The 25,251-nt window shown below is 47.0% G+C and overlaps 1 protein-coding gene across 1 annotated transcript in view; it reads left to right on the top strand.

Moving 5' to 3' along the window:
* The window catches only part of PROSER2 (proline and serine rich 2), a 39,396-nt gene extending 30,057 nt beyond the window's left edge, over positions 1-9,339 (top strand). The window contains exons 3-4 of the mRNA XM_059912089.1: positions 5,940-6,192; positions 7,903-9,339. Of these exons, the coding sequence (XP_059768072.1) occupies positions 5,940-6,192; positions 7,903-8,876 (1,227 nt within the window). The 3' untranslated portion in view covers positions 8,877-9,339. The remainder of the gene's footprint in view (positions 1-5,939; positions 6,193-7,902) is intronic.
* Positions 9,340-25,251: the final 15,912 nt, after the last annotated feature.

Here is a 25,251-nt window from a genome sequence, read left to right as displayed (position 1 = left end):
TAAACTGATAAACTTACAGAGATCTAGTTAATACGAAACTGTTACAATTTGAACTGGAGAAAAATTTTCCTTAAAATCACTCTGTTCCCTCCCCCCCAGCCCCACCCAATCTCAAAAGAAGTGGAACAGAAAGATATGCCACGAACTAAAATCTAAGGGCACACTGTTTCCTAAGTTCAAACTTAAAAAAGGAAATCCATACAAAATCTGATTATAATGAAAGGAAAATTATCATCTGTCTTGTGGATATATATGCAAAAATTCTAAACAAAATGTTAGCAAATCAGATTCAGTGTTGTATAAAAAGGCTAATAACATCACAACCAAGTTGGACTTATTCCAAGAATGCAAGGTTGGTTTAAGAGTTGAAAATCAATCACCATACTTCAGTACATTAACAGAATAAGGGAGAAAATTGTGACAACTAAAATTGTCTCCAGACATTGCCAAATGCCCCAGGGAGGGTAAAATCATCCCCAGCTGAGAACCACTGCAATAAATGAAGAAAAAGCCTTTGACAGAGTTCAAAACCCATTCATTATTTTAAAGACAAACACACTTAGCAAACTAGGAATAGAAGAGAGCTTTCTTAATCTGATGAAGATCATCTTTTAAAAACCTACAGCAAACACTGTGCTTAATGGTGGAATATTGAAAGCTTTCTCCCCAACATTGGGAACGAGACGAAGATGCCACTTCTGTTCAACTAACTGGAGGACGCTGGTGGTACGATAAGGCAGAATGAAGAAAACGAAAGGCATGAGGCATGGAAAGGAGGAAATAAAAACCTCTCATTTATAGACACCACTGTTTATGTAGAAGACCGAAAAGCACCTTCAGATAAACTATTAGTACTGTGCAGCAAATTTGTTAAATTTGCTTATTTCAAGTTCAGTATATCTTGTATTTCTATAGACCAGAAACATTTAGAAAATGTTAAAAGTGATGCCATTTCTAATAGCATCGCAAAACATCAAATACCTTAGGAGGAGAGATAACAAAATCTGTAAAATCTCTACACTGGAAACTACAAGATATTATTGAGAGAAAATAAAGAACCGGATCAAGGCATATCAAACGTTAGTTCATCAGTATTACCCAGAGGGTCTGTTGAAAGAGATTGAAGGCCCAACCCCTTAAAGTTTCTGATTCAGTAGATCTGAGATGGGGCCCAAGAATTTGTATTTCTAACAAGTTCGCGGGTGCTGCTGCCACTGCTGGGTGAAGGACCACACTTTAAGAGCCCCTAATCTAAATAAGTATACCATACGGATAGAAAAAATATTGTAAGACATCAGTTCTACTCAACTTGAAGAACTTCCATGGAGTCCAATCAAAATCCCAGCATGGGTGTGTGTGTATATTTATGTGTATATGGAAACTGACCAGCTGATACTGGAAATAAAAAGGGCCAGCACAGACGTAAAGAAGAACAGCAAAACAGGAGGGCTTCAAACTTGGGACATACTATAATGTTATAATTAAAATGGTGTTTTATCATTGTACAAACAGACAAGTACACAAATGAACAGAAAAGAGAATCTAGAAACAGATGGACTCATGCACTGTCACCTGATTTACAACCAAGGGGACCTGCAGTGGGGAAACGATAGTCTTTTTTTTTTTAATTTATTTATTTGGCTGCATTGGGTCTTCGTTGCTGCGCACAGGCTTTCCTCTAGTTGTGGCGAGCAGGAGCTACTCTTCATTGCCGTGTGCAGGCTTCTAATTGTGGTGGCTTCTCTTATTGCAGAGCATGGGCTCTAGGCACGTGGGCTTCAGTAGTTGTGGCACACAGGCTCAGCAGTTGTGGTTCGTGGGCTCTAGAGCGCAAGCTCAGTAGTTGTGGTGCACAGGCTTAGTTGCTCCGAGGCATGTGGGATCTTCCTGGACAAGGGCTCGAACCTGTGTCCCCTGCATTGACAGGTGGATTCTTAACCACTGCACCACCAGGGAAGTCCCAAAACGATATTGTTTTCAAGCAGTTTTGCTGGAACAGTTGGGTATCATTGTAGGGAACAGCGAATTGTGACCTCACACCATACACAAAAGTTCATTCCGATGAATTGTAGAACTAAATATGGAAGTTTAAAAACAACCGTGCTTTTAGAATAAATAAAAGCAGGTGGATATCTTCATGACCATGGAGTAGGTAGTGGTGTCTTAAATAGGACACAAAAAGCTCTAAAGAAAAGACTGATACATTGTACTACACTAAAATTAAGGACTAGTCTCCAGAAGACCCCCATTAACAGAGAGAAAAAGCAAGCCACTGGGTAGGAAAAAATATTTGCAATAAATACACCCACAAAGGATTTGTATCAAGTATGCATAAAAGAACTCCTACAAATTATTTCTTTAAAGACAACTTGATAGAAAAATAGGCAAAAGACTTGAACAGGCACTTCATAAGAGGATCTCCAAACAGCCAGTTAAGTATTATGAGGAAAAGAATCTCAACACTGCTGTCTTCTTGGGAATGTACTGAATATCAGAAGGAGATGCTACCACATGCAGGGCCATGCACCAACCAGTGTGTGTTGGTCCAGCCGCTTGCGAGAACTGTTAGGCTATGTCTACCAAAGCAGACACGTATCTTATGACCCAGCAGTTGTATATAGGTATATACTGCTTCTCTTCCCAGCAGTGTTCTGTTCTGCTACCTAAGCCATGCTGTAGTATCTCTCCCCAGCAATATTCTGTTATTCCTGTTTACTGAACCCATGCCATAGACAGTCCCCTTTTCCTGAGTCGACTTCCTTCAGGATTCAGCTAACATGGCCAAGCTAGGTTGAGAAATTTGCATGTGTTCTTGTGCTAATCATCCCCCAGACAAGTATATACTGTGCCTGAAACTAAAGAAAAGTCTCTAAACCTCTGGACACTGCAGGCTCTGTGATGGGCCTGGATAGGTGGGCATTTGAAGACCTCTCAGATGATGGTATGAAGTGCATTATTCTATACCACATGGACCAACTCTTAGTCACCTTTGCTTCCACTATATTTTTTCCTGTTGTTTTATCAAAATTTATTTTCATCGTAGAGACTCAAATACTTTTATAAGGTTTAAAAAAAGCATTAGTCTTACTTGTACCCCTCCCCCCATTTCTGACTCACTGGAGGCAATGACTTTTAACTCTATCCTGTTTGTTATTTACCTTCATTTTCCCCCACTATTGACATTTTATCCTTTCAGTACTTTTTGTATTTGTGGATATATGAAGTATGCATATATTGATATTTAAATCGAGGCAACTCTTGCTTATCTGCATTTTTTTTTCACTTAACATTATATTCTTTGGACAACACCATTTAAAATGGCTGTATAATATTCCATCTGTGAATGTGCCCTGATTTGTTCAACCATACCTTTATTGTTGGACATTTTAGGTGGTTTCTCATTTTCTTGCTACCATAAATACTGATATAATTAGTATACCTGTGTCTGTGTGTGTGTGTGTTGCTATAGAGGAATTGACTCACAGATACATGCTTTGTCTCATAACTTTAGTTTTTCCTGTGGTTGATAATTGCTTTGGTTTTATTTGCTTGCTTTGTTCATGTTCTGTGTGGCCCCATGGCTTGCTCTGAACTAGGCTGGTTGTTCACTGCACAGCTGACATCCTGGGGACAGCACCGTTATCCTGGGGTTCCCTCGCTTCCTCTCATTCTCTCCTATATTCTGGCTCCCAGGTTTTTCTTCTTGGTTCCTCCCTTGTCTAGGGGAACAGCCCTACCTCCACCCCCCTGCAGTAGCTTCCTGAGAAAGGCATGCATGGGAGATCTGCTGGTTAGACCTTGTGTGTCTTAAAAACACCATTATTGGGACTTGCCTGGTGGTGCAGTGGTTAAGAATCCACCTGCCAATGCAGGGGACACAAGTTCGAGCCCTGGTCCAGGAAGATCCCAATGCCGCGGAGCAACTGAGCCTGTGCGCCACAACTACTGAAGCCCGCGCGCCTAGAGCCCGTGCTCCGCAACAAGAGAAACCACTGTAATGAGAAGACCGCACACGGCGACAAAGAGTAGGCCCCTCTCACCACAACTAGAGAAAGCAGCAACGAAGACCCAACGCAGACAAAAATAAATAAATTAAATAAATAAATTTAAAAAAAACCCAACACACCATTATTCTACTCTAACTTTAACTTGATTATGTACGAATTCTAGTTCTGAATTCATCTGGAATTTTAAAGGAATCACAACATTGTCTTCTGGCTTCCAAAGCTGCTGCTGAGAAGTCTGTTGCTGTTCTGACTCCTGATGTTTTGTTATGTGACCCGTTTTCCACTCTGGGAAGCTTTTAGGATCTCGCCTCGTCTCCCATGGCTGAAGTTTCAAGGGATGGGCCTTGGCATAGGTCTGTTTTATTCCTGTTCATCAGGTTATTCTCACGACCCTTTGATCTGGAAACTCACATCCTTCTGTTCAAGGACATTTCCTTGAATAATTTTACTTGTTTACTTTGATCATTTCTTCCCCTCTATTTTTCCTCATTCCTCTTTCTGGAACACATTATTCAGATGTTGGCCCTCCCACTTGTATTCTCTAGTTTTCCGCTTAAAACAATTTTTTTTGACTTTTTATTGTACTTTTCCGGTTTCTCTACTTTATCTCTAGGTTTCTATTTCATTTTTTTTCATAGTTTTAATTTCTAAGAGCTCTTTTCTGCCTTCTAGTTTTTAAAAATAGCATCAGATTCTTGTTTATGGTTTCAGTCTCTCCTCTGATCCCTCTGACGATGTCCATGATCATCTTTTTGGAATTTTCACCATCCTGCATAGTTTGTTTCTTGTAAGTTGCCTTTTTTTCCTTCTTATCTTGTTTTGACGTGTCTTTCATGTTAAAGGTTTTTCTCAGCTGCTTGGTGACCATTAGCTATATGAACACACTTAAGAGTAGAATGTTAAGAAACTGATTAAGAATTCTGTGCTGGGGTTTGTTGACTGACGCTCATGTCACTGGTAGAGTGGTCTTGCTGAGCTGTTTCCCTGGGGAGCCCAAGGTGTCCACCTCTTGGCTCTTGGACCATTCACTTCCCCAGAGAAGACCCTTCCAATCCTCTGTCCAGAGGGTCAGTTTGATTCCCTGACTCCCAGTTTTCAGTACGGTTCTTTACCACGAACTTGGCTTGATGCCCCCCGGTTTTACCTTCTTTAAGAATAAACATCTAGTTTTCTGCCTGGGTGACCTGATGGCTTCTGAAAGAGACTCTCGTCCAGTTCTGCTCTTTTAAATGTCATCTTAGCCAGACTTCCAGAACTGCCCAGCACCTCCCCGACGCTGTGCTGAGCCTTGTGAGGGCTCTCCATGCCACAGCAGGTTGATTCCGGCCCCACCCCCAGCTGCTGACTAAAATTCACCTTTCTTGGATCCTCTGAGTCAGTCACCACCTGTCCTTCTGCTGTCTACCTTCCCAAATGTTGTTGCTATCACCTCATTTCCTATTCTATTTGTTTTTGTGACTTGTATCTTTAAAAAAAGATAAAGCCCATTTTTGTTTTAGTGAGGTTTCTGGAGGGAGAGGAGATAAATATGTGAGTTCACTCCACTGTCTTTAACTAAAGATTCCCCCCATTGCTATTACGGGGAAACCAAGCATATCTGTTAGCAGTAAGTTGAAAAGACCTCTTCCAAGGAGATACTGAAGAATTGCTTTCTTGTCATTGGCTCACGAGGAACAAAAGTGTCTAAGATCCGTAATCTGCTACACCTTTTGGACAACCTTCTTTCTCATGCAGGTCGAATGGTGAGGGACACACAGGCAGAGGTGCGCCAGCAGGGTTGCCTGGGTGGTGCACTCTCCCCAGACGGGAAATTGGAGGGTGCCGTGAATTCCACCCCAGGCTCTGTATTGATCCCTACATTGTTGTGGGGTTTTTTTCCCTTCAGTGAAACCACTGTTGCTTTTATTCCTCATGTCCAAACCTTTTGTACAGGATGATGAGAGCCTGAAGTACCTCACACATGAGGAAAAGGACGTCCTCCTGTTTTTTGAAGAGACGATTGATTCCCTGGAAGGCGACTTTGAGGAGCAGGTGCTGTGTGATGGTGATGCTCAGGGCCACTCTCCGCGGTCTCTGGAAGAGAGCGCTTCTGGTCCCTCCGAGCCAGAGGATGTCGTGGACTTAGTGCAGCTGGGCCCTGGAGCCGGGGAACCCGAGAGCCCTCGGGATATGACGGAGGCAGCAGGTGAGGACCAGAGAACAGGTCCCCCACCTCTGACGTGGCTTGTCGTGTGGTACCAGACACAGAGGCCCTCCTTTCTGTCGTGTCCTCTGTGTTTCCAGCCAGTATAGTAGCTCGTGGGGCTGATCAGATTTTTGTAGGGTAGAAGCATCCTCTTGGTAGTCTGATTGTCCAACCAAGTAGGTGCTTTCATGGCATATTAGGATGAAAACACATGGAAGGGAAATTTCAAAAGGGCGAGAATAAAGAATGAGACTAATTGGGGAAACAAACATTGCATACATGGATAAAAGAAAAAAGAAAACTGGAAATGGCTTCAGGAAACAATCCCATTCTACAAAGAAAATATACAAAGGATTTGTACTTTAGCCTTTGAGGTTGAATCTCAATTCTTGTGCAAGATTATACCCCTATTCCAAGGTGGGAGTGTTTGAACTGCAAAGTCAGTTGGTCCAGGAAAACAAAAATGACCAGAACAAAAATTCAGCTCAGCATCTGCTTTGTAAAGTTTGCTTGATTCAGGGTGGCATCAGAGGAGAGGTATGCTTTTTGCCCCTTGAGTTCTGTGATAGAACCAGAGGGACATGGACAAGGTGAAAACGTTCTTCCAATTTTTTTTTTTTTCCTGGTTGGAAAAGATATTGGAAATGTGGACAAGGGGATAAGGATTGGAAAAGATGAGGGAAAAATAGGAGGGAAAATATCTTTGCTCTGTTGACTACAAAATACTTCCATTTGTCACAAGCCTCTAGAAATATATCCCCACCCCTTTATTTTTTGTAAGCAAGGCTGTGTATTACACAGAATTTCATGTACTATTGGTTATATGTTCCAAATATGGGGCTGAGTTTGCAGCCAGCTCTTCAAAGAAGAGACTTAATATGAACTTCCCCTTTTTATCACTTCTTCTTTGAAGTTTAGTTCCTAAAATTAATTTGAACCACTGATCCCTTAAAAATGTCAGATCATATAATTGTGCCAAGGAAAACATTTTTTTGAAAGTAAGCCACTTGCCCATCAATTCTCTAACATGATGTTTTCATAACAATTTTAAGTGCCCACTCTGTGGCAGGCGTTGTGTGAGATTCTGAGGATACAAAGATAAATATAATACATAGCTCCCAATTTTGCAGCAGACACGGGTGTATAAATACTAGTGCAGAAAAGTGTTAGGTGATCTGTGATCACGTATGTTAGGATATAGTAAAGAATCATACGCTGGTGTATTAAACTGTACTGGAGGCTGTCAGGAAACATTTCTGTTTCTAGAGGAAAGTGACACATCCAATTATCCTTCATCTAGAAAGACCTGAGGGAGGGGTTGGTGGGTACCACAAACTTCCCAGCCACCATTACCCCTTTGTAAAATCCCCCGTAAGGTAAGCTGTTGTTTCCTCCTGTTACATGTCTCAGGATGATGGCTCCTTAGAAACTTGCTTTTACCGTATGCTTCCCAGGTACTGACTGTTTCTGGCTTGCACATCTTTCACCACTGCTAATTCATTCTTTCTCGTCAGGTGATTATGAGAATCATATACTATGTTCTCTTTCGCTAGTCCAGGGAATAGGGTAGAGGGAGTTTAGCTTACAAGAGGTACTGTTGAAATTGGTATTGAATCCCTTTGAGACTTTTGTAGATTCAGTGAAAAGGAAACGTGATGCATTTATTTCTGCATATGGTGGTAGCTTATGAGGATCCTTGCTACTTTTTAGGGGCTGGCGCTGTTGGAAAGGAAGACACCCGTGTCCTCAGGAAAGAGGATGCTGAGAAGTCTCCCCCCCCAGACCCCCCAGGTCCCGAGGCCCTGCCCCTGCCGCCTCCCTGCCCTGTCCCCGCAGCAGCCCCGGCCCACCCCGGGAGAGAGCCCCCTTCTCCTCCAGCAGAGCACCCCAAACTGGCCCGCTCGGTCCCCACTCCGCTCGTCATCGCCCAGAAGATGTCTGAGAAGCTGGCAGGGAACGAAGGGCTCTCGCCCACATCCCCGACCAAAGAGGGCAGGCCTGCAGGATGGAGGACGCTGACTTCCGTGGCCCCTCGACACGGAGAACACTCGCTGTGGCACAGACACGCCGCACAGCCGGCGCCCAAGATCCACCGCTTCCCAAGCAACATCAGCGTGACCAACAGCGCGGGGAAGGCCTTCAATAAGACCATCTCCAAGGCCGCGGTCAACGTGCAGGAGCGCAAAGCCCAGGTCCTGGCCAACATCAATGGGGTCTCCTTCCTCTCCGTGGGGGAAACGGAGGACCAGGCCCAGAGGAGCGAGCCCGCCGAGCAGAGGAGAAGTGTCTCCCCGGAGCAGAGCCAGCCGGGCCCGGCCCGGGAGGCTGTTCCCGCGCGGGCAGGGGCGCACGGCGGCCAGCAGTCCAGAGGCGTGCAGACAGAACAGCCCCTGCCGATGGCCAACGGCTTCCAGAGCCTCCACGACATCCTCAAGAGCCATCCCGGGCCCTTTGTCTCTACAGGGAAGACGGTCACCTTCCGTCCGGACCCGGCCCTCCCCAGCAAACTTGCGCCCCGGCAGCCGGACTGCGGCCAGGACGCCAGGAAGCGGTCGGGCTCGCTCCCCCGGGCTGTGGGGTTCAGACCCCAGGGCATCACTGTCCAGTTCTCGGGCCGCGGCTCCACGGAGGAGGCCCGTCGGGAGGCCCTGCGGAAGCTCGGCCTCCTGAAGGAGAACTTGTGACGGAGAGTGGGCCGCGCTGGGGGAGTTAGGGTGACCAGGTACGTGTGGCCGAACGTGGATGTGCGCATGCGCACAGCGCAGTAGCAAAGCCCGGACTGCGGAACCCCGTGGAGGACGAGCGATGGGGGCCCGGGAGTCAGCAGACTGGCTGCCCCGCTCTGGCCCGCATCCGAGCTGGGACATACTTCCGAACGAGAGCGTCCCGCACCACATCTTCCCGTTTCCAAGAGCTCGGAGAATAACCTTGAACACCTACAGGTTTCAGTGATTTGTAAATGCCTTATGTGTTTTGGATCTAGGAGGAGGGGGATTGGGTCTGATTTTTTTGTTATTGAGTCTCTAATCTAACCTTTTATCCGAAGTGCATGACACGAAAGCCACTTTAGATCTCTCATACTCGTTTCTCTAAGAAAGGGACCGTTCCCTCCTTTCCAACAAAATAAAGAAGTGCTTGTTCAATTTTCATAGTGTCTTAAAATACTGTTTTGGTTTTTTGTTTGTTTTTGAAAGGTGAAAGACAGTATGTTAGCCTAAATATGCCTTTGTTTCTTGGTCTAATTTGGTTTGCCCAGGTTTTTTTTTAATTGAAAATTGAAGCCTTTAGAGTGTGATTTACTGTAACGTTGAGTTATGGGAGTGGAATGGAAAGGTTGAGTTTGGAAAAGGTGGTAGTTTTAAGAAAGTAAGTCTCATCAGACTACAGAGTCTGTGTTACTGGGAGATACATATATGACCATGTACTGTGTATATACATGTACATAATATGTGTTTATAGGTACATATATGTTATATACAGATATAGATGGTGTGCACACACACATTCATTATTACATATAAACTTCTTAAAACCCTATTACATAACTACAGGATGCAAGCACTTCCTATTCTTTTGATACACAAGCCATCTCAGTATTGAGATAATGACACAGGAATTGTTACTTCCTAATAAGGAAGTCTTTTAAGGACACATCTCCATAACTTTTCGGGGAACCAAAGTGCTTTTTCCTCAACGTGTTCTGTTCCCAATTAAAGTAATAGTCCAAATAAGCTTCCAACTAAGCAAGAGCGTTCCTTTGTTAGTGAAGTATGCTTTTAAAGATGTCATTTATCACCTAATTTTAATTTATCACCTAATTTTAGTTTTGCATGTTCCAAGGTGGCTGTTAAACAGAAGAAACAAAAGATTCTTAACATCCCCCATGTTCTGTGAGCAAGATCTCAGGATTAATTTAAAAGGGAAAAAACAGCAAACTAAGTTACACAGCATGAAAAGAACTGGTTTTGTCCCAGACAATGTCTTACATGCTGAGTTGTAACCACAAGCATTATTATCAAAACTATTTTAGGCTGGAGTCTAAAACCTCTTAAAATAGACCCGGAAGGACCACACTTGAAAGTCACACCCTTTTGTTGTATGTCTCAGCCACTGTCACAGAATCTGTTTCTTTCCTGTTGAGTATTATTTAAACTCAAACTTCTAAATGTGCTGTGAAGGATGTTTTTCATAGTATTAATTTGCCTTGTAAGTTACATAAAATGATTGTAATATTTTCCTTAGAAAGACAGTATTTAGTATCTTGCCCAGGCCTTGTCCTGTTGAAATAATCTCATAGATTCTTGATGGTCTTAATTTAAATAGGTGCTTTGATCTTACAGGTTCTTAAAAATAGTCTTTATTTTACTCCTGTTTATGTTGGATTTGTTTAAAGGATTCTTGGGCCCTGTTATTTCCTTTTTATATAGCGAGATGCCATGTTACACAGTGTTTAAAAAGAGGGTCTTGATATGGCTAACATTTTAAATATCCCTTATATTTGAGGATTCTTTCTCTTTTTCTTATCCTATGACTTCATTGTGATTAAGGTGAACTTGACTATATGTTAGTATATTTGTTCTCATAATGGCATTTTTGAAAAATAAATTTAGAGATCTTAAGTATAAGCAACTTTGTTTTTGCATTTTATACTTATTCTCAGGTATTTTCTTTTAAATGGTTATATCCTTTCCTTCTGTTTGTTCATAATCTTTTCTACCTACTTATTCATAATTATACTGACTGTTACTCTGGCCATTTCTTGTGCCCAAAACCCTAGTAATTAAAGCCATATATTTTGTACAAGGTTCAAATTATAGCTGCTAATGAACTAACCTATATTCGTATGTATCACCTTAACAAAAACAATTCGTTTTCTGAGGGGCATTTGTTTCCTTGCAATAACTCTGTGATAGGACGTTCTTAAAGGGTCATCTTCAAGGGAATCTTAAGGACCATATTTCAAAGCAAACTTGTAACAAAAAGGAAAGATGAATCTTAAGTGCTCAGTTTGTTTTTTTTTTCACGTGATGCTTGTAAATCAGTCCATTTTAGTCTCCATTAAGATAAAGATGAAACTCTTTACCTTAATACTTAAAATCAGGAAAAGAAATTCTCCTCTGCTTTTAGGCAGGTATGTTCAAATGGCCAAACCAGAGTCTCCTCTGCAAAGGGTAATGCCCTGCAGTTACCAGGGTAACAGAGTCTGGTCCAGTGCCCTCCTCCTCCTCCTCCTCTATTTGGCTAGCGTGCGTGCTTATCTTCACAAAATCGGTAGAATTGTTGGTCTTCGGTTTTCTCTCCCCAGGGTCATTCTCCTCTTATAAGGCTTGTGGGGGAGAAAAGGCTGAGGTGCGGGTGTCCCTCCAGTGTCTCTGAGTCTCTCAAGATGCAGAGGGCTCCCCCAGAGCTTCATTCTTGCTCTCCTCCCCCCACCCCCTGACTTCAACAATACAGGATTCTTTACTCAGAGTTCCTGATGGGTAGCTCCCAATGTAGGCTCCCCATTTGAAACAAGTTTTCGTGAAGAGCTTCATGGAGTTGGTAAGTCAGGCCTTATGGAACCCTGAGGATTGACTGACCTTTTTATTTGTAAAAAAAAAAAAAAAAAAATCAGAACTGTATTCTCTGAAATAATGCCATTTGCAGCAACATGGATGGACCTAGAGATTATGATACTAAGTGAAGTAAGTCAGAAAGAGAAAGATAAATACCACATGATATCACTTATATGTGGAATCTAAAATATGAAACAAATGAACTTATCTATGAAATAGAAACAGACTCACAGACACAGAGAACAGATCTTTGGTTGCCAAGGGGGAGGTGGGGTAGGGGAGGGATGGATTGGGAGTTTGCAATTAGCAGATGCAAACTATTATATACGGAAGGGATAAACACCAAGATCCTACTGTACAGCACAGGGAACTATATTCAATATCCTGTAATAAACCATAATGGAAAAGAAAAATACAAAGAATGGTATTCTTTTTTTACTGAATTCCCACAGCTCTGGCTGTGAGGAATTTGACCTTTCAGAGGATTTGATGGTTATGTTTTTTATGCAGATGATCTAAGAAATCAGTTCTTTCTGTTTATTCAAGAGGAATGAAGAGAGAGAAACAAGATAAATATGAAAACAATTTACTCTTATCAAGAAACTTTTTCTGAAACGTTTGTCACCAAGTCACCATGTCCTCTGAAGGAGCAGAGGTAGTTTTTCGGTGTTTTCTTCCCCCCACCTGTGATCCAGGAGGAAGGGGAGGCGCGTGGGGAATGCTCACCTGTGTGAGGTTTGTGTCTTCATTGAAATGACAAGTCACCAAACAGGTTTTGTTTCTTCTCTTCACAACAAGGCTCTTTTTCCCTGCTTCAAAGTATGGGGAACGAGTTCCCATATCCTTTCCTAATCTACTCGCTGGACAGGCCCCGCTTTCAATATCTGAGAAAAGAGAAGGCAGGGCTGTCAGCTGCCGAGGCCTGGGAAAGTCGGAGCCCTGCTTGGACCCTGCCAGGGCGCGCCCCGTGCCTCCTGCTCGCTGACCACGTCCTCTCCTGCGCCTGCTGGCCCTCCCCGGCCAGAAGCACCCTCTTCTCTAGAAGAAAAACACGCTGTTGGGGAACAAATCCACCTGTTTGCATGAGAAGAGGCTGGGCCACAGGATGGTGGCCAAAGGGCACCTCCCATCCTGCTCTTTTCAGCATAAAAACCTTTGTGAGTGATGGTTGCAATCCTTCTAAAATGTCTCTTGACTCAAAAAAATATAATAAAACTCTTTCCTACACATTCCAAATTCGTAAGACTTCAGAGATGCCAGTCACTGCTGTCACCAGCAGGCTCCATCTCCCTCCTGCTTACTGTCCTTCTAGCGGGGGCACGGATGACCCCCGGAGCCCAGTGAGGCTGCCCCACCAGGTACAAGCCTGGCTCTTAATGATGTACTTCAGCCTCGCGTCTTATCATCTAAACTGCATGAACGTCCTCTTCAACAACAAGGTAAGAGGGGGTAACGTGGTGGTTTCCAGAAATAACCTAAGAGCCTGAACGCCAGACAAACCCAGTATTCTCTGACCTAGGTGGGCAGAACCATAAATCGCCCTAAGGAGCGGGGGGGTGCCCAGGGAATCCTGTGATCCTGGGATGCCCTCTGCCTCCTGATTCCTTGGCAACCCCCTGGATCTGTCTGCCATAGGCCGCCACCAGCCCTCCTGCTTTGGGGGGCGCACTAGGGTCTAGGAAGCCGCCCTGTCTCCCGGTTGAGTTCAGGGTAGGCGTTACTGATTCTCACTGCTTCTTCAGGATCCTTGAGGCCAGCTCTTTCCCCAGCTGAGCAGGACTTCTGAAGTTCAGGGAACGTTTTGTAAACCCATCCTCGTTTTGAGGAGGCCCCGGGTTTACTTTCTGGGTGTGGGAGCCCCTAGCTTGGTGGCTTAGGCTCAGGATTCTGTGATGCACCCCCCCCCAACGTCTGCCCCACTGCCCGCCCCCAATAAAGGCGGCCACTGCGATGGTCCGACCAGGGCCAGAGGTAAGAATTCACATTTGGAAGCTGAGGTTAATGGAACTTAGTCATTGATAAACAGGTCACATTTCGTAAACTTCAACCTCCAAGTATTTGTGCATGAAGCAGAGCTGCCAAGGGCAGTAGTAACCTAAGTTCTGGAAATGCCTTTAAGGGGTGGGGCTGAGTCAACAGGGACTCCGTGTGTCCAGGGAGCTGGCAGCTCGAGCACGTGTGTGCCCGAGGGCTTCTCAGTGGCTGGCTGGCTTCTGCCCTTGGCATACTCTGCCGCTTTTGTGCGGCTAGACTCCCTTTGAGTATTGAGACATGCCTAAGAGGCTTGCCCTTGTTACTAAAGATGCTTTCGGGCCTCTGTGGCCTTTAAAGATATTACATAATTCCTCATGGAACCATATCCCTGACAAGTCGCTGTGATGGCTGTGCTACAAGGGTCTCTTTGGCTTCTAACTAGTTCTATTGTGCAACCGTTTCCTGGACCATTTATTCAGTGTCTAAGCATTTTGAATTTGGGGAAAATAACCTCTGTCTTGTGAAGACAAGTTCAAACAGCAGGAAGGTGCAGGGAGGACTGTCCATGCAGGTAACGTGGTAACAGCCGAGGTGCCTCACCTTCCCCGGGCTTGGTTTCCAAACCCAGAGCTCTGGCCACATGTGACCGTGCTCTTCCCAGTTCCCTGTCCATGTGTTTGTGAAACTCTGTAAAGCTCTTTGTTTTATCAGTCCCATCTTAATGGCCAAATGAACTGAATGAAAGTGTTTATAAATGTGAAACAAGTTACCTGAAACTCGTTTTCTTTTTTTGTGAAGCTTAGGAGGTGTCCCAAGTGGTACTGAATGTGACAGACACTGCGGGAGGTGCTAAACGTCACTTAGTCCTCGTGACCACGGGCCCCTCTCCTCTTCACAAGGGCCTCGTGGGGGCCACGGGGGCCGCCCTAGTTGTGCGGGCTGCAAACCCCCTGCTTCCCCCACCTTCTGTGAAGCCACCCACGCTGTGCCGGCCAATGCCGTCCACACGCCCACCCCCACCTTCCCTTCTCCCGAACACCTCCTCTTTCGCTCCTTCAGCGCTTCTCCCCTCCCTCCCTGGCCTGCCCTCTTGTGCCCGTCTCTCTCACGATGCTCATCCTGATTTGTACTCTCGTTATGTTTCAGCCCATAGGGCCGGGGCTTGTCTCCGGGGATGAGAGGAGAGATGGGTAAGCCTGTGTTGTTCGGAAGTCAGGCTTGGTGGAAAGAGCATGCCAGTGGGCTGCGTGGGACCTGAAAGAGGAAAGTAAGGCAGGTGGCATCCCTGGGCCTCCCTGCCTCCCTGCCAGCCGGGCAGGGGTGCCTTGAATCACCACGTGTGACCTCTGCCTTGGGGGATCAAGTTCAAAGCAGGTCCTTTGGCTGCATCCCTCCTCCTTCTCCCTCCCTCGGGACTTGATTCTGGAGCCCAGAATTGCCAGGGGTGGTTTCCAACACCCCCCGGCGCAAGACTCCCACGCACGCGGCTGAGTGAGTTCACTGGCGTAACTGCCCATCTGCTCCCTGTCAGTCCTTTGAAGTCATGCTTGTTACTGGAAAGGCAACCAGGCCTCAGGGAGAGTCCAGGACCTGGCTCCACGGGGCTCTGGGCAGGGCGGCCGCCCACACCGGCCTTGGCCTCGCCCCCGCGAGAGGCCACCAGCTCAGAGTGGGGAAGCCTCGGTGCCGCTGGGGTTGGACTCTTTCACCACCGTAAATTCCCAGCCACACTGCAGTTGGGACACAGCTGCAGCACGAACTGGTGGTCTCTCTCCAATCGTGTCATAAGTTATGACACTTCTGCCAATACTTATAAATGGCATTCTTGAAGTTTTTGCCTACATTTTACTGGGATGTGCCTGCTCTCAGAGAACTGAGCGTCTCCTTGCCTTGGGAGGGTCTACACTTCATCTAATAATGTTGCTATTGTTTATTTTTTTGTAAATTTCTTCTAGGAATAAATCCTTTCAGTGACAGTTTGGGCCAGATTTTATAATTGCTCAATTCGATCTTTTAAACCAAAAGTTTTTCTCATCTCAATCATCCACCTCACAGAGTCTTGATTCCTAAAGACCATTGGCTGTTTCTAGAAATCAGATCCACCTTCAAAGGTATATTTTGCTCTAAGTGTACCATTCAGATTCCACACTGACTCTGGCCACGCTTTACAAGGGGCAGAGACAGCTGACAGGGCTGAGTGTGTCAAACCCGCAAACAGAAGAGACTAGAGAGCCCGTGAGAGTGACCCCAGAGGCTAAGAGCTATCACAGTAGATAGTTCTGTGTGGCCACAGAGATCACACCACGAGAGATTTCCACTCAACACGGGGAATTCATAGCATTAAGAGCCGACTGAAAACGGAAAGAGTGGTTGGTACACAGGAGCATGAGCGCCCACCTCCGTGGAGGTGTGCAGACATGGGGCAAGTGCCCTGCAGAGGAAAGCGACCAGAACTGCACTCAGCGGCACTCCTTCCAATTCTGAGATTTCATGATGGGTTCACATAGAGCAGGCTTTGTCATTATCCTGACCTGACCCAGCCCTGCAATTGCTGTAAGACTTAAACTCCCTCTCTGAGCCTCACTTTCTTCATCGGAGAAAACGGGGTGAACCGTAATCACCTCATAGGGTTGTTGTAAGGAGTGAATGAGACCACATATGTTAAGTACCACACACCACCATCATCATCATCACCATCACCATCATCATCATCACCATCACTATCGTCATCACCATCATCACCATCACCATCATCACTATCATCATCATCACCATCACTATCACCATCACCATCATCACCATCACTATCGCTATCATCATCATCACCATCACTATCACCATCACCATCATCACCATCACTATCGCTATCATCATCATCACCATCATCACCATCACCATCACTATCACCATCACTATCATCATCACCATCACTATCATCATCACCATCTTCACCATCACTATCACCATCATCATCATCACCATCATCACCATCAAAACCACCACCACAAAGGCGGAACGGGAATTCCTATAGAGCTTCCAGAATGGCTCTGATCAAGCCCAGCAGCATGGAGGGGTGAGCAGGTCCTGGCCTCACAGCCTGGTTCAGAATCTACCACTCACTATGGTCCCATTCCTACATGCAGTCCAGTGGTTACTTCAGTAAAGGAGTGAGTTTTAGATTTAAATTCCACTGCCTATTGAGAAACAGGGTTTTGCCACTTTCTAAAAATAGGTCTCCGGTTTATTTTCCTTCTCCAGGGCTGGGCAGGTCTGGCTTCCTGCTTAGAAACACATGGGAGGACTCCCCATCCAAGCTCACACTTTTCCACGTCTTCTCTCCTCTCCCTGCAGAGCTCCTCTCAGAGCTGGGCTCCCCCAGCGCCCCCCGGGGCCTCCTCCCAGAGGAGGAAGTGCCCGGCCCAGCCCAGCACGCGAAAGGCTCCAGGGAATACTGGGGGATTGTGCAGCCAGGGTCCCTTGGCTGCCACAAGGCTGCCGAGGAGGAAGTGCTTTTTCTGAGTTGCCGGGCTGGCCGAGCCCTCGGACTTTCCGTCCTGCCCAGCACACTCCCAGCCAGTCCCCAAGGAGGGCAGTGGCCTCGCCAGCCAGAGCTTCCAGAGCAGCCCCCACAAGGTAGGTGGAATGATCCAGGCCCCAATTAAACCTGCCTCAGGTCAGGAGGCTCCCAGGGTGGCCCCCCTTCCTCTGCAGCACCACCTCCACCCTCCTCCACGTTCTAGGTGGATGGGCCCAGTAGCTCTTCCTCAGGCAGCTCTCAGCCCGTATTGCTCCCAGTCAGTCTCCTTCCAGGATGGAATGGTAGGCCCTCTCTCCCTCCCAGAAATGTCCTCCTGGGGCCTTCCCCTGCAAACTCAGCCCCTGCTTCCTCCAGCCAGACCCATCACCACCTTCTCAGGACTCCTAAGGCGGTGGGGATCTTCGGACGCCACCTGGTACCTCTTAGGGAGGGCAGCGTTCCATAGGAAGACCTGGGCTTACGATTCGACTTCAGCTCTCACCAGCTGTATGCACTTAAGGTGCTCAGGTGAGAGATTTTGAAAGACTAAATGAGATAATGGGTGTGCAAAACTTCCAAAAACTGTTAAGAGCAATATAGTCTAGGGCAGTGGTTCTCAAAGTGTGGTCCTCTGACTGGCAGAATCAACATCACCAGGAAATATGTTAGAAAGGCAAATTAGCAGAGTCACCTCAGATCTACTGAACGAGGAACTCTGGAGGTGGGAACCAGGAGTCCGGTTTGAACAAGCCCTCCATGTGATTCAGAGGCCTGGGCTAGTACACAGAAAACAGGCTCCGTCTTCTAAGGTGCACAGGTGGGGGAGTGAGCGGAGATGCAGAAGAGGTGCGGGACTGTGAAATCCTGAAGGGTAGGGACCATCCCCAGTGCCTAGTGTGGCATCTGGCACATAGTGGGTGTTCAGTTAACAGCTCTCACACTGAATAGGTGTTTGAACATTAAAAGACCGGAGGAGCTCTGAAGTCTTCCAATGAGTATATGTTACTTTTAAATTTTAGAAAGCAGGTGATCCTGTTTGAGGGAGAGAGACAGAGACAGAGAGAGACAGAAAGAATAGTAGACTTGGGCCACTCTCTTGGTCCTGCCCAGGGCGGCCACGGGGGAGATGATCCACAGGAACCCTCACCTAGAGGGGCCAGGCCACGCTTCCTGCATCCTTGCCACGCGGCTTTGGGGTGTCCCTTGAGTGTATCAAGTAGTCACATGTTGGTCGTGATCACCATCCATTGATTCATCCTACGAGTATTTGAGCACCTACTACATGCTGTCCCAGGGGCTGAGGAGACAGCTCTGAGCAGGGCACACCCGGTGCCATCTTCCCCAGCTGGCAGTACAGGGAGGAGACAGACAAGTAAGCAAGGTAACTGCAAGAATGCAATATTGTAAAGTGGAAATCCGGGGCCCAGGGACAGAGGAGAGGGCAGTGGTCAGGGAAGGTGGCCAAGCTGAGACTTGAAGGGCACGCAGGGCTCACGGGACTACAAGGGGAGCAGTGTTGTAGGCCGAGGGCACTGCCGGTGCAGACCCAGAGGCAAGTTGGGACTAAAGCAGTTAGGTGGGGAGGGCACCGTGAGGGGCTGTCGGTCTCCACAGTGACTGGGATGAAACCTCGTGTGAGGCGGGGCCTCAGAGCAGGGGAGGCAGTCCCTGCCCATATGGCCTTGTGGTCTAGCAGTCATTCAACAAACACAGGGCACCTATCCAGGCACTGGGGACACAACTGCACAGAAACAAAGCACAACACACACCCTGCTCTTGAGGAGACAGAAACCACACAAAGCCAAGGACAGTGCTTGGGAGAGAGGTAAGCACAAGGCATGGGCGGAATGCCTAACAAGGAGAATGGGCAGGGCGGAGGAATGTGAAGGCGCTGTCATCGCCAGGCAGGAGCGCGCTCAGCCCTCACATCATCCCAGCCACTCAGGGCTCTGTCTTCAACCGGATGGTTCCAGAATCCCGCTTTGCAATCAGAGAAAGAGGAAATTGCCAAGCCCTCACAGGAGGAACAAGACAAAAAGAGTACTATGCTCTGCTATGCTACTACTCTCCTCTAGGGCACGTATTCTACTACACTATCTATACTATACTATACATAGGATGCTATGCTGTAATAATACCATACTAATACTAAACATATTCTATTATACTATACATGTTATATTATACACACTCACTCTACTATCTAAATAGCCTAATGCCTGACACACAATCCACACTTAATAAATGTTTGTGGGGACTTCCCTGGTGGTGAAGTGGTTAAGAATCCACCTGCCAATGCAGGGGACACGGGTTCGAGCCCTGGTCCGGGAAGATCCCACATGCCACAGAGCAACTAAGCCCGTGTGCCACAGCTACTGAGCCCGCGCTCTAGAGCCCGCGAGCCACAACTACTGAGCCCACATGCCACAACTACTGAAGTCCGTGCGCCTAGAGCCCGTGCTCCGCAGCAAGAGAGGCCACCGCAATGAGAAGCCCGCGCGCCGCCACGAAGAGTGGCCCCCGCTTGCTGCAACTAGTGAAAGCCCGCGCGCGGCAACGAAGACCCAACACAGCCAAAAATAAATAAATAAAATAAATAAATTTTAAAAAATAAAAAATTAAAAATAAATAAATAAATAAATGTTTGTGGAAGCTAACGCTTCTCCAGCTAACAACGGGGAGCCCTGTTTCTTCTGCTTGGCCTTCAGGGACTGTGAGATAAGAAGAAATATATATATTGGTTTCTGCCCCCAATTCCTGGCACAGAGTTCCTAAAACGCTTGGGATTTCCTGGGTGATAGCAGTGTCCTTTGTTCCAATGAGGTGGCTCTGGGTGGGCTCCTGGATGGGGGCCGGTCACCAGAAGGACCCAGCCATGATTAGAAGCTTGGAATTTTCAGCCCCGCCCTGCAACCCGCCACACCCCATTCTCCAGGGAGCGGAGAGGGGCTGGAAACCGAGTTGATAATCGATCATGCCTATGTGAGAAGCCACCATAAAATCCCACTGGGCGACTGGTGAGTTTCCAAGCAGATGAGCACAGCCACATACTGGGAGGGTGACACACCCCAGCTCCACGGGGACAGAAGCTCCTGCGCTCGGGACCCTCCCAGACCTCGCCCTCCGTGCCTCCTTATCAGACTGTTCATCTGTATCCTTTAATCATAAAATAAACTGGTAGAGTAAGTGTTCCCCTGAGTTCTGTGAGCTGTTCTAGCAAATAATCTAATCCAAGGGGGAAGAGGTCATGGGAACCTCCAGTTTGTAGCCAAATCAGACAGAAGTCGTGGGTAACCTGGGGACCTACTACTTCTGATTGGCATCTATAGAAGAGAGGGGGGTCTCATGGGACTGAGCCCTTACCCTGTGGGATCTGACACCCTCTCCAGGTAGACAGTGTCAGAATTGAGTTACATTGCAGGACACCCAGCTGGTGTCACAGAGAATTGCCTGGTGGTGGAACCCCCCTGCCACATCTGGTTTCAGAAGTGCTGAGTATGATAGCAGTGTGCAAGTAAAGGGGGGAACATAGGACGAAAGAAATGAGGTTTTTCCCAATACAGGGCCCAAGTTCTATGCCCTGAGAAAGCCACTTTTAAAGCTGGTTCTCTCTCCATCCAAGTACCAGATCTGTCCAGATAATTCAGAGGGAAGTGGTAAATCACAGGCCGGGGACAGATGCTTCGGGTGAAACGTCAGCCAGGCTAATGACAGTTAATGGAGACTGAAGCCCAGACACCAGCCATACCTGCTGATCCTCTAATGAAGAAGCAGGCCTGGTGGGCGTGCCTGCTGGGCTGGCTGCCTCTGGGGGCCTCATTGTGAGTGGGTCCCAACAAGTCATCCTCTGAAACAGGACTTTGAACAAAACCCACCTCGGATTCACACTATTTCTGAAAAAGCGTTTGGGAGAAATGCCTTGCAGGGGGTGGGAACAGTATGTATAGTGAAAATGAAAATGGCGCTTGGCCCAGCCCTGCCACTAACAAGCTATTCAACCCGGCCCAAGTCACCTCCCACGGCTCCATTTCCTCATTGTATTAGTCAGGATAGATTAGGCTGTGCTGTGGTAACAAATAAACCCCATGATCTCAGTGGCTTAACAAAAGTTTCTTTACTCAAAGTCACTTTGTGGGCCAGGCATCCCTCCTTGTCACGTGGCTACAAAGTCAGGAACACTTGGTCTCCAGGGGCCCCGAGCAGGGAAGGAAGAGGCATCTGGAGGGTCTTGTCTGAAAGTGGCTGACATCACTCCACCACATCACCGACTGGACTCATCACGGGCCGCACCCCACCGCGGAGGCCAGGAATGCAGCCCCTCCCCAGGAGGGGGAAGCGCACAGAGGGTGCCTTCACTGCTCAACCGTTAAATCCACGGATTCAGTCATCACATTTAGGGAGGGGCCCCTAGTATGTGCCAGGCATTGCATCAAGTGCAGAGCTACAGAGATTTCCCTGTCCTTGTGAAGTTCAGAAGGCAAGACGCACAAAAGGATGCAGTGCTACAGTCCCACACAGGTTACTGTGGGGCGAGCAAAGAGGCACCTGGCCCAGCCTGGGCAAGGGGTGGGCAGCCGGTGCAGGCGAGGGTTCCAGGCCAACTCTGAAAAACCGTGTTTGCCAACATATACATATTTGTGTCTGTTACAAATTTAAGTGATGTAAAGGATGTATTAGCACACGATTTACAAATAATGCTTAAAATACACAATACAGGCTCACCTCGGAGATATCGCGGGTTCGGTTCCAGACCCCCAAAATAAAGCGCATGTGGCAATAAAGTGAGTCACACGATATTTTCGGTTTCCAAAAAAATATACCACATATAAAAGTTATGTTTACACTATACTGTAATCTATTCAGTGTGCAATAGTGTTATGTCTTTAAAAAAATGCACATACCTTAATTAAAAAATACTGTATTGCTAGAAAGCGCTAACCATTATCTGAGCCGTCAGTGAGTCATACTCCTTCTGCAACAGTGACATCAAAGATCACTGATCGCAGGCCACCAGAACAGATATAATAACAATGAAAAAGCTTGAAATACCGCAAGAATTACCAAAATGTGACACAGAGACAGGAAGTGAGCAAATGCTGTTGGAAAAATGGCACCGATAGACTTGCTCGATGCAGGGTTGCCCCAAACCTTTATTCTGTAAAAAAAATGCAATATCTGCAAAGCACAATAAAATGAGGTCTGCCTGTACCCCACACTGTAAAGTCCACACAGCCAGATGGTTCTCACAGGACGCACCCAGATTTTTGCCAAACCCTTGCATTCAACCGCGATTCGACAAATGGAATTGCATCCCCATCAGCTCTTTCCCCAATAAATGTATGGTCCTCAAATCTGACATGTGATCTGGTAAACAACTTCTCGCTTTCATATGAATTATATTTATTAAACTGAAAACTTTTTTGACCTGAGTAACTTCTTGGCTGAATCAGATAACTGTTCTCAAATGCTGGGAAATAGTCCCTCCGTTTTCTGTGTTATTCAAAAATGTCATGGCTACGGACACAGTAAGCTTTTCTTTTTTAATTAATTAATTGATTGATTTATTCATTATTTATTTATTTTTGGCTGCACAGGGTCTTAGTTGTGGCACTCAGGATCTTCGTTCTGGCATGCGGGATTTTAGTTGCAGCATGTGGACTCTTAGTTGCAGCATGCGGGCTTCTTAGTTGTGGCATGCTTAGTTGTGGCATGCAAACTCTTAGTTGCAGCATGCATGCAGGATCTAGTTCCCTGACCAGAAATCTAACCCAGGCCCCCTGCATTGGGAGCGTGGAGTCTTAGCCACTGGACCACCAGGGAAGTCCCTGGACTAAGTAAGCTTTTAAGTTTAATCTGCATTATTAACATTTTCCTTCTTACGTCACCTTCTGAAGTACCAACAACCAACAAAACAATAATTCCAGCCCTGGTGTATAGCACTGGCCAATGTGGATGGTGTAATTACTCCCACCGTGGACAATCTCCAGCTACCACTCTGACGTCATTGAAGACACAGTCGGGAAGAAATGCAGGAATCACTGAGCCTGTGGTATTACCACCAAACAGACAAAGTGGACATAAATATCATCAAAAGCATAGAAAACAGTAATGTAATCAGGGACTGATGAATTTAGAGTATTTATTACCTTGTTTAATTGTAAGTTCATATCATTTCACTTTAAGATGATGACAGGTGAGGACTTCCCTGGTGGCGCAGTGGTTAAGAATCTGCCTGCCAATGCAGGGGACACGGGTTCGAGCCCTGGTCTGGGAAGATCCCACATGCCGCGGAGCAACTAAGTCCGTGTGCCACAACTACTGAGCCTGCGCTCTAGAGCCCACGAACCACAACTACCAAGCCCGTGTGCCACAACTATTGAAGCCTGCGCGCCTAGAGCCCGTGCTCCGCAACAAGAGAAGCCACTGCAATGAGAAGCCCGCGCACCGCAACGAAGAGTAGCCCCCGCTCGCTGCAACTAGAGAAAGCCTGTGCGCAGCAACAAAGACCCAATGCAGCCATAAATAAATTAATTAATTAATTAAAAAAAAAAAAAAGGATGATGACAGATGACCTGAAAAAATTCCTGAATATCTAACAGTCAGTCCAGTCAACCAGGAGAGGCTGGCTGTGGCCCACGACCAGAAGCAGGTCAGGGAAGACAGGAGGTCTGCCTGAGCTGAGTGAAAGCAAGTGTTGCTGGTATTCCAGGAGGAAAAGGAAGGAAGACCATGCAGTCCTGGGGAGGGCATCAGTTGGGTCAGGGTGGTATGAGGTGACAGTACTGGGGCAGGGTGATCCCATAGCCTCGCCCACTGGAACCAACCCCTTTTATTTTCAAAAGCGTCTCGTGTGGGATGAAAATGATAACAGGTGAAGACCTGTAGCCCTTTCGGTCCCCATGTAACTGAGCAGGACCTTCTGGGGCCTTCCTGGGACAGACACCCCCCCTACCCACCACCATGCCTCTTGTTTGTAGAAAAACTTTAGCCTCCTAGGCCTTCCCCAAGTTCCAAAGAATAAATTTAATCAGAGAAGTGAGAAAATGCAGAAATAGAGGAAAAGAGTCAAGCAAGACAAAATAATAATAGTTTAGCGAACATCAAGGACCTTTAGTTCTTCCTCAAGGGCTATAGATAATATTCTGAGCCATATCCTTTGAGTAGTTTTACAGATACTGAAACCTCCACCAGGTGGAAGAAGTTAAATGTATGCTGCCCACAAGCACATAGACCTCAGACCAGATAGACCCAGAAGGTTGATGTTGGTGACTCCTGATAACCTCACCACCAACCACTCAGAAGAACGTCCACGAGCTGATCACACACCCGCAACCCTCTCCCTCACCCTGTCTTCAAAAATTCCTCCCCGAAAGCCATCAGGGAGTTCGGGCATTTTGAGCATTAACTGCCTGGACTCCCTGCTTGGGGCCCGCACTAAACGCTGCACTCTCCTTCCCCACAACCCGGTGTCAGTAGGTTGGCTTTGCTGCGCGCGGGTGATGGGGCCCAAGTTTGGTTCGGTAGCACCCAGAACCTCGGTTTGGAGCAGGAGACAGCAAGGAAAGGCTGGTGGGCAGAGAAGCCAGGCTGGAGGAGAAAGCAGGAGGGAAGGAGATGGTGGTGGGGAGAGTGGAGGGCACGTGCTGGGGGGCTAGGATGACAAGTGAAGGTGCGGGGCTGGCACCTAGAGACAGTTTCTGTTCGGGAGGGGCTGAGCCCTGAGGCCCCCAGGGCTGGGCAGGCCGGCCTCCCCCAGGGGAACCCGAGCCCACGTGCCTGTTACTCACTCTTGGTCTCACCAAGCCCGCTGAGAAAGAAGAAGGGTAAATGCAGGTGAAATTCAGGCGTTTGACCCCCAGCTTTCTGACAACAAGGGAGAGGTGGGCAGGACCAGGGGCAAAAGGGGTGCAAATGCCCCGCATGGTCGATCTCCCGTAGGCGGCTTGGAATTCCCAGGGCAGTGACTCTGAGGCTGCGTTTGTGGTTTTTTTCCACAAGCCAGTTCATGTCCAC

This window comes from Balaenoptera ricei, chromosome 2 (genome assembly GCF_028023285.1).
Source record: "Balaenoptera ricei isolate mBalRic1 chromosome 2, mBalRic1.hap2, whole genome shotgun sequence".
Classification (NCBI taxonomy): domain Eukaryota; kingdom Metazoa; phylum Chordata; class Mammalia; order Artiodactyla; family Balaenopteridae; genus Balaenoptera; species Balaenoptera ricei.
Note: the sequence above shows the minus strand (reverse complement) of the source record. Positions and strands in the feature narration are given on the sequence as shown.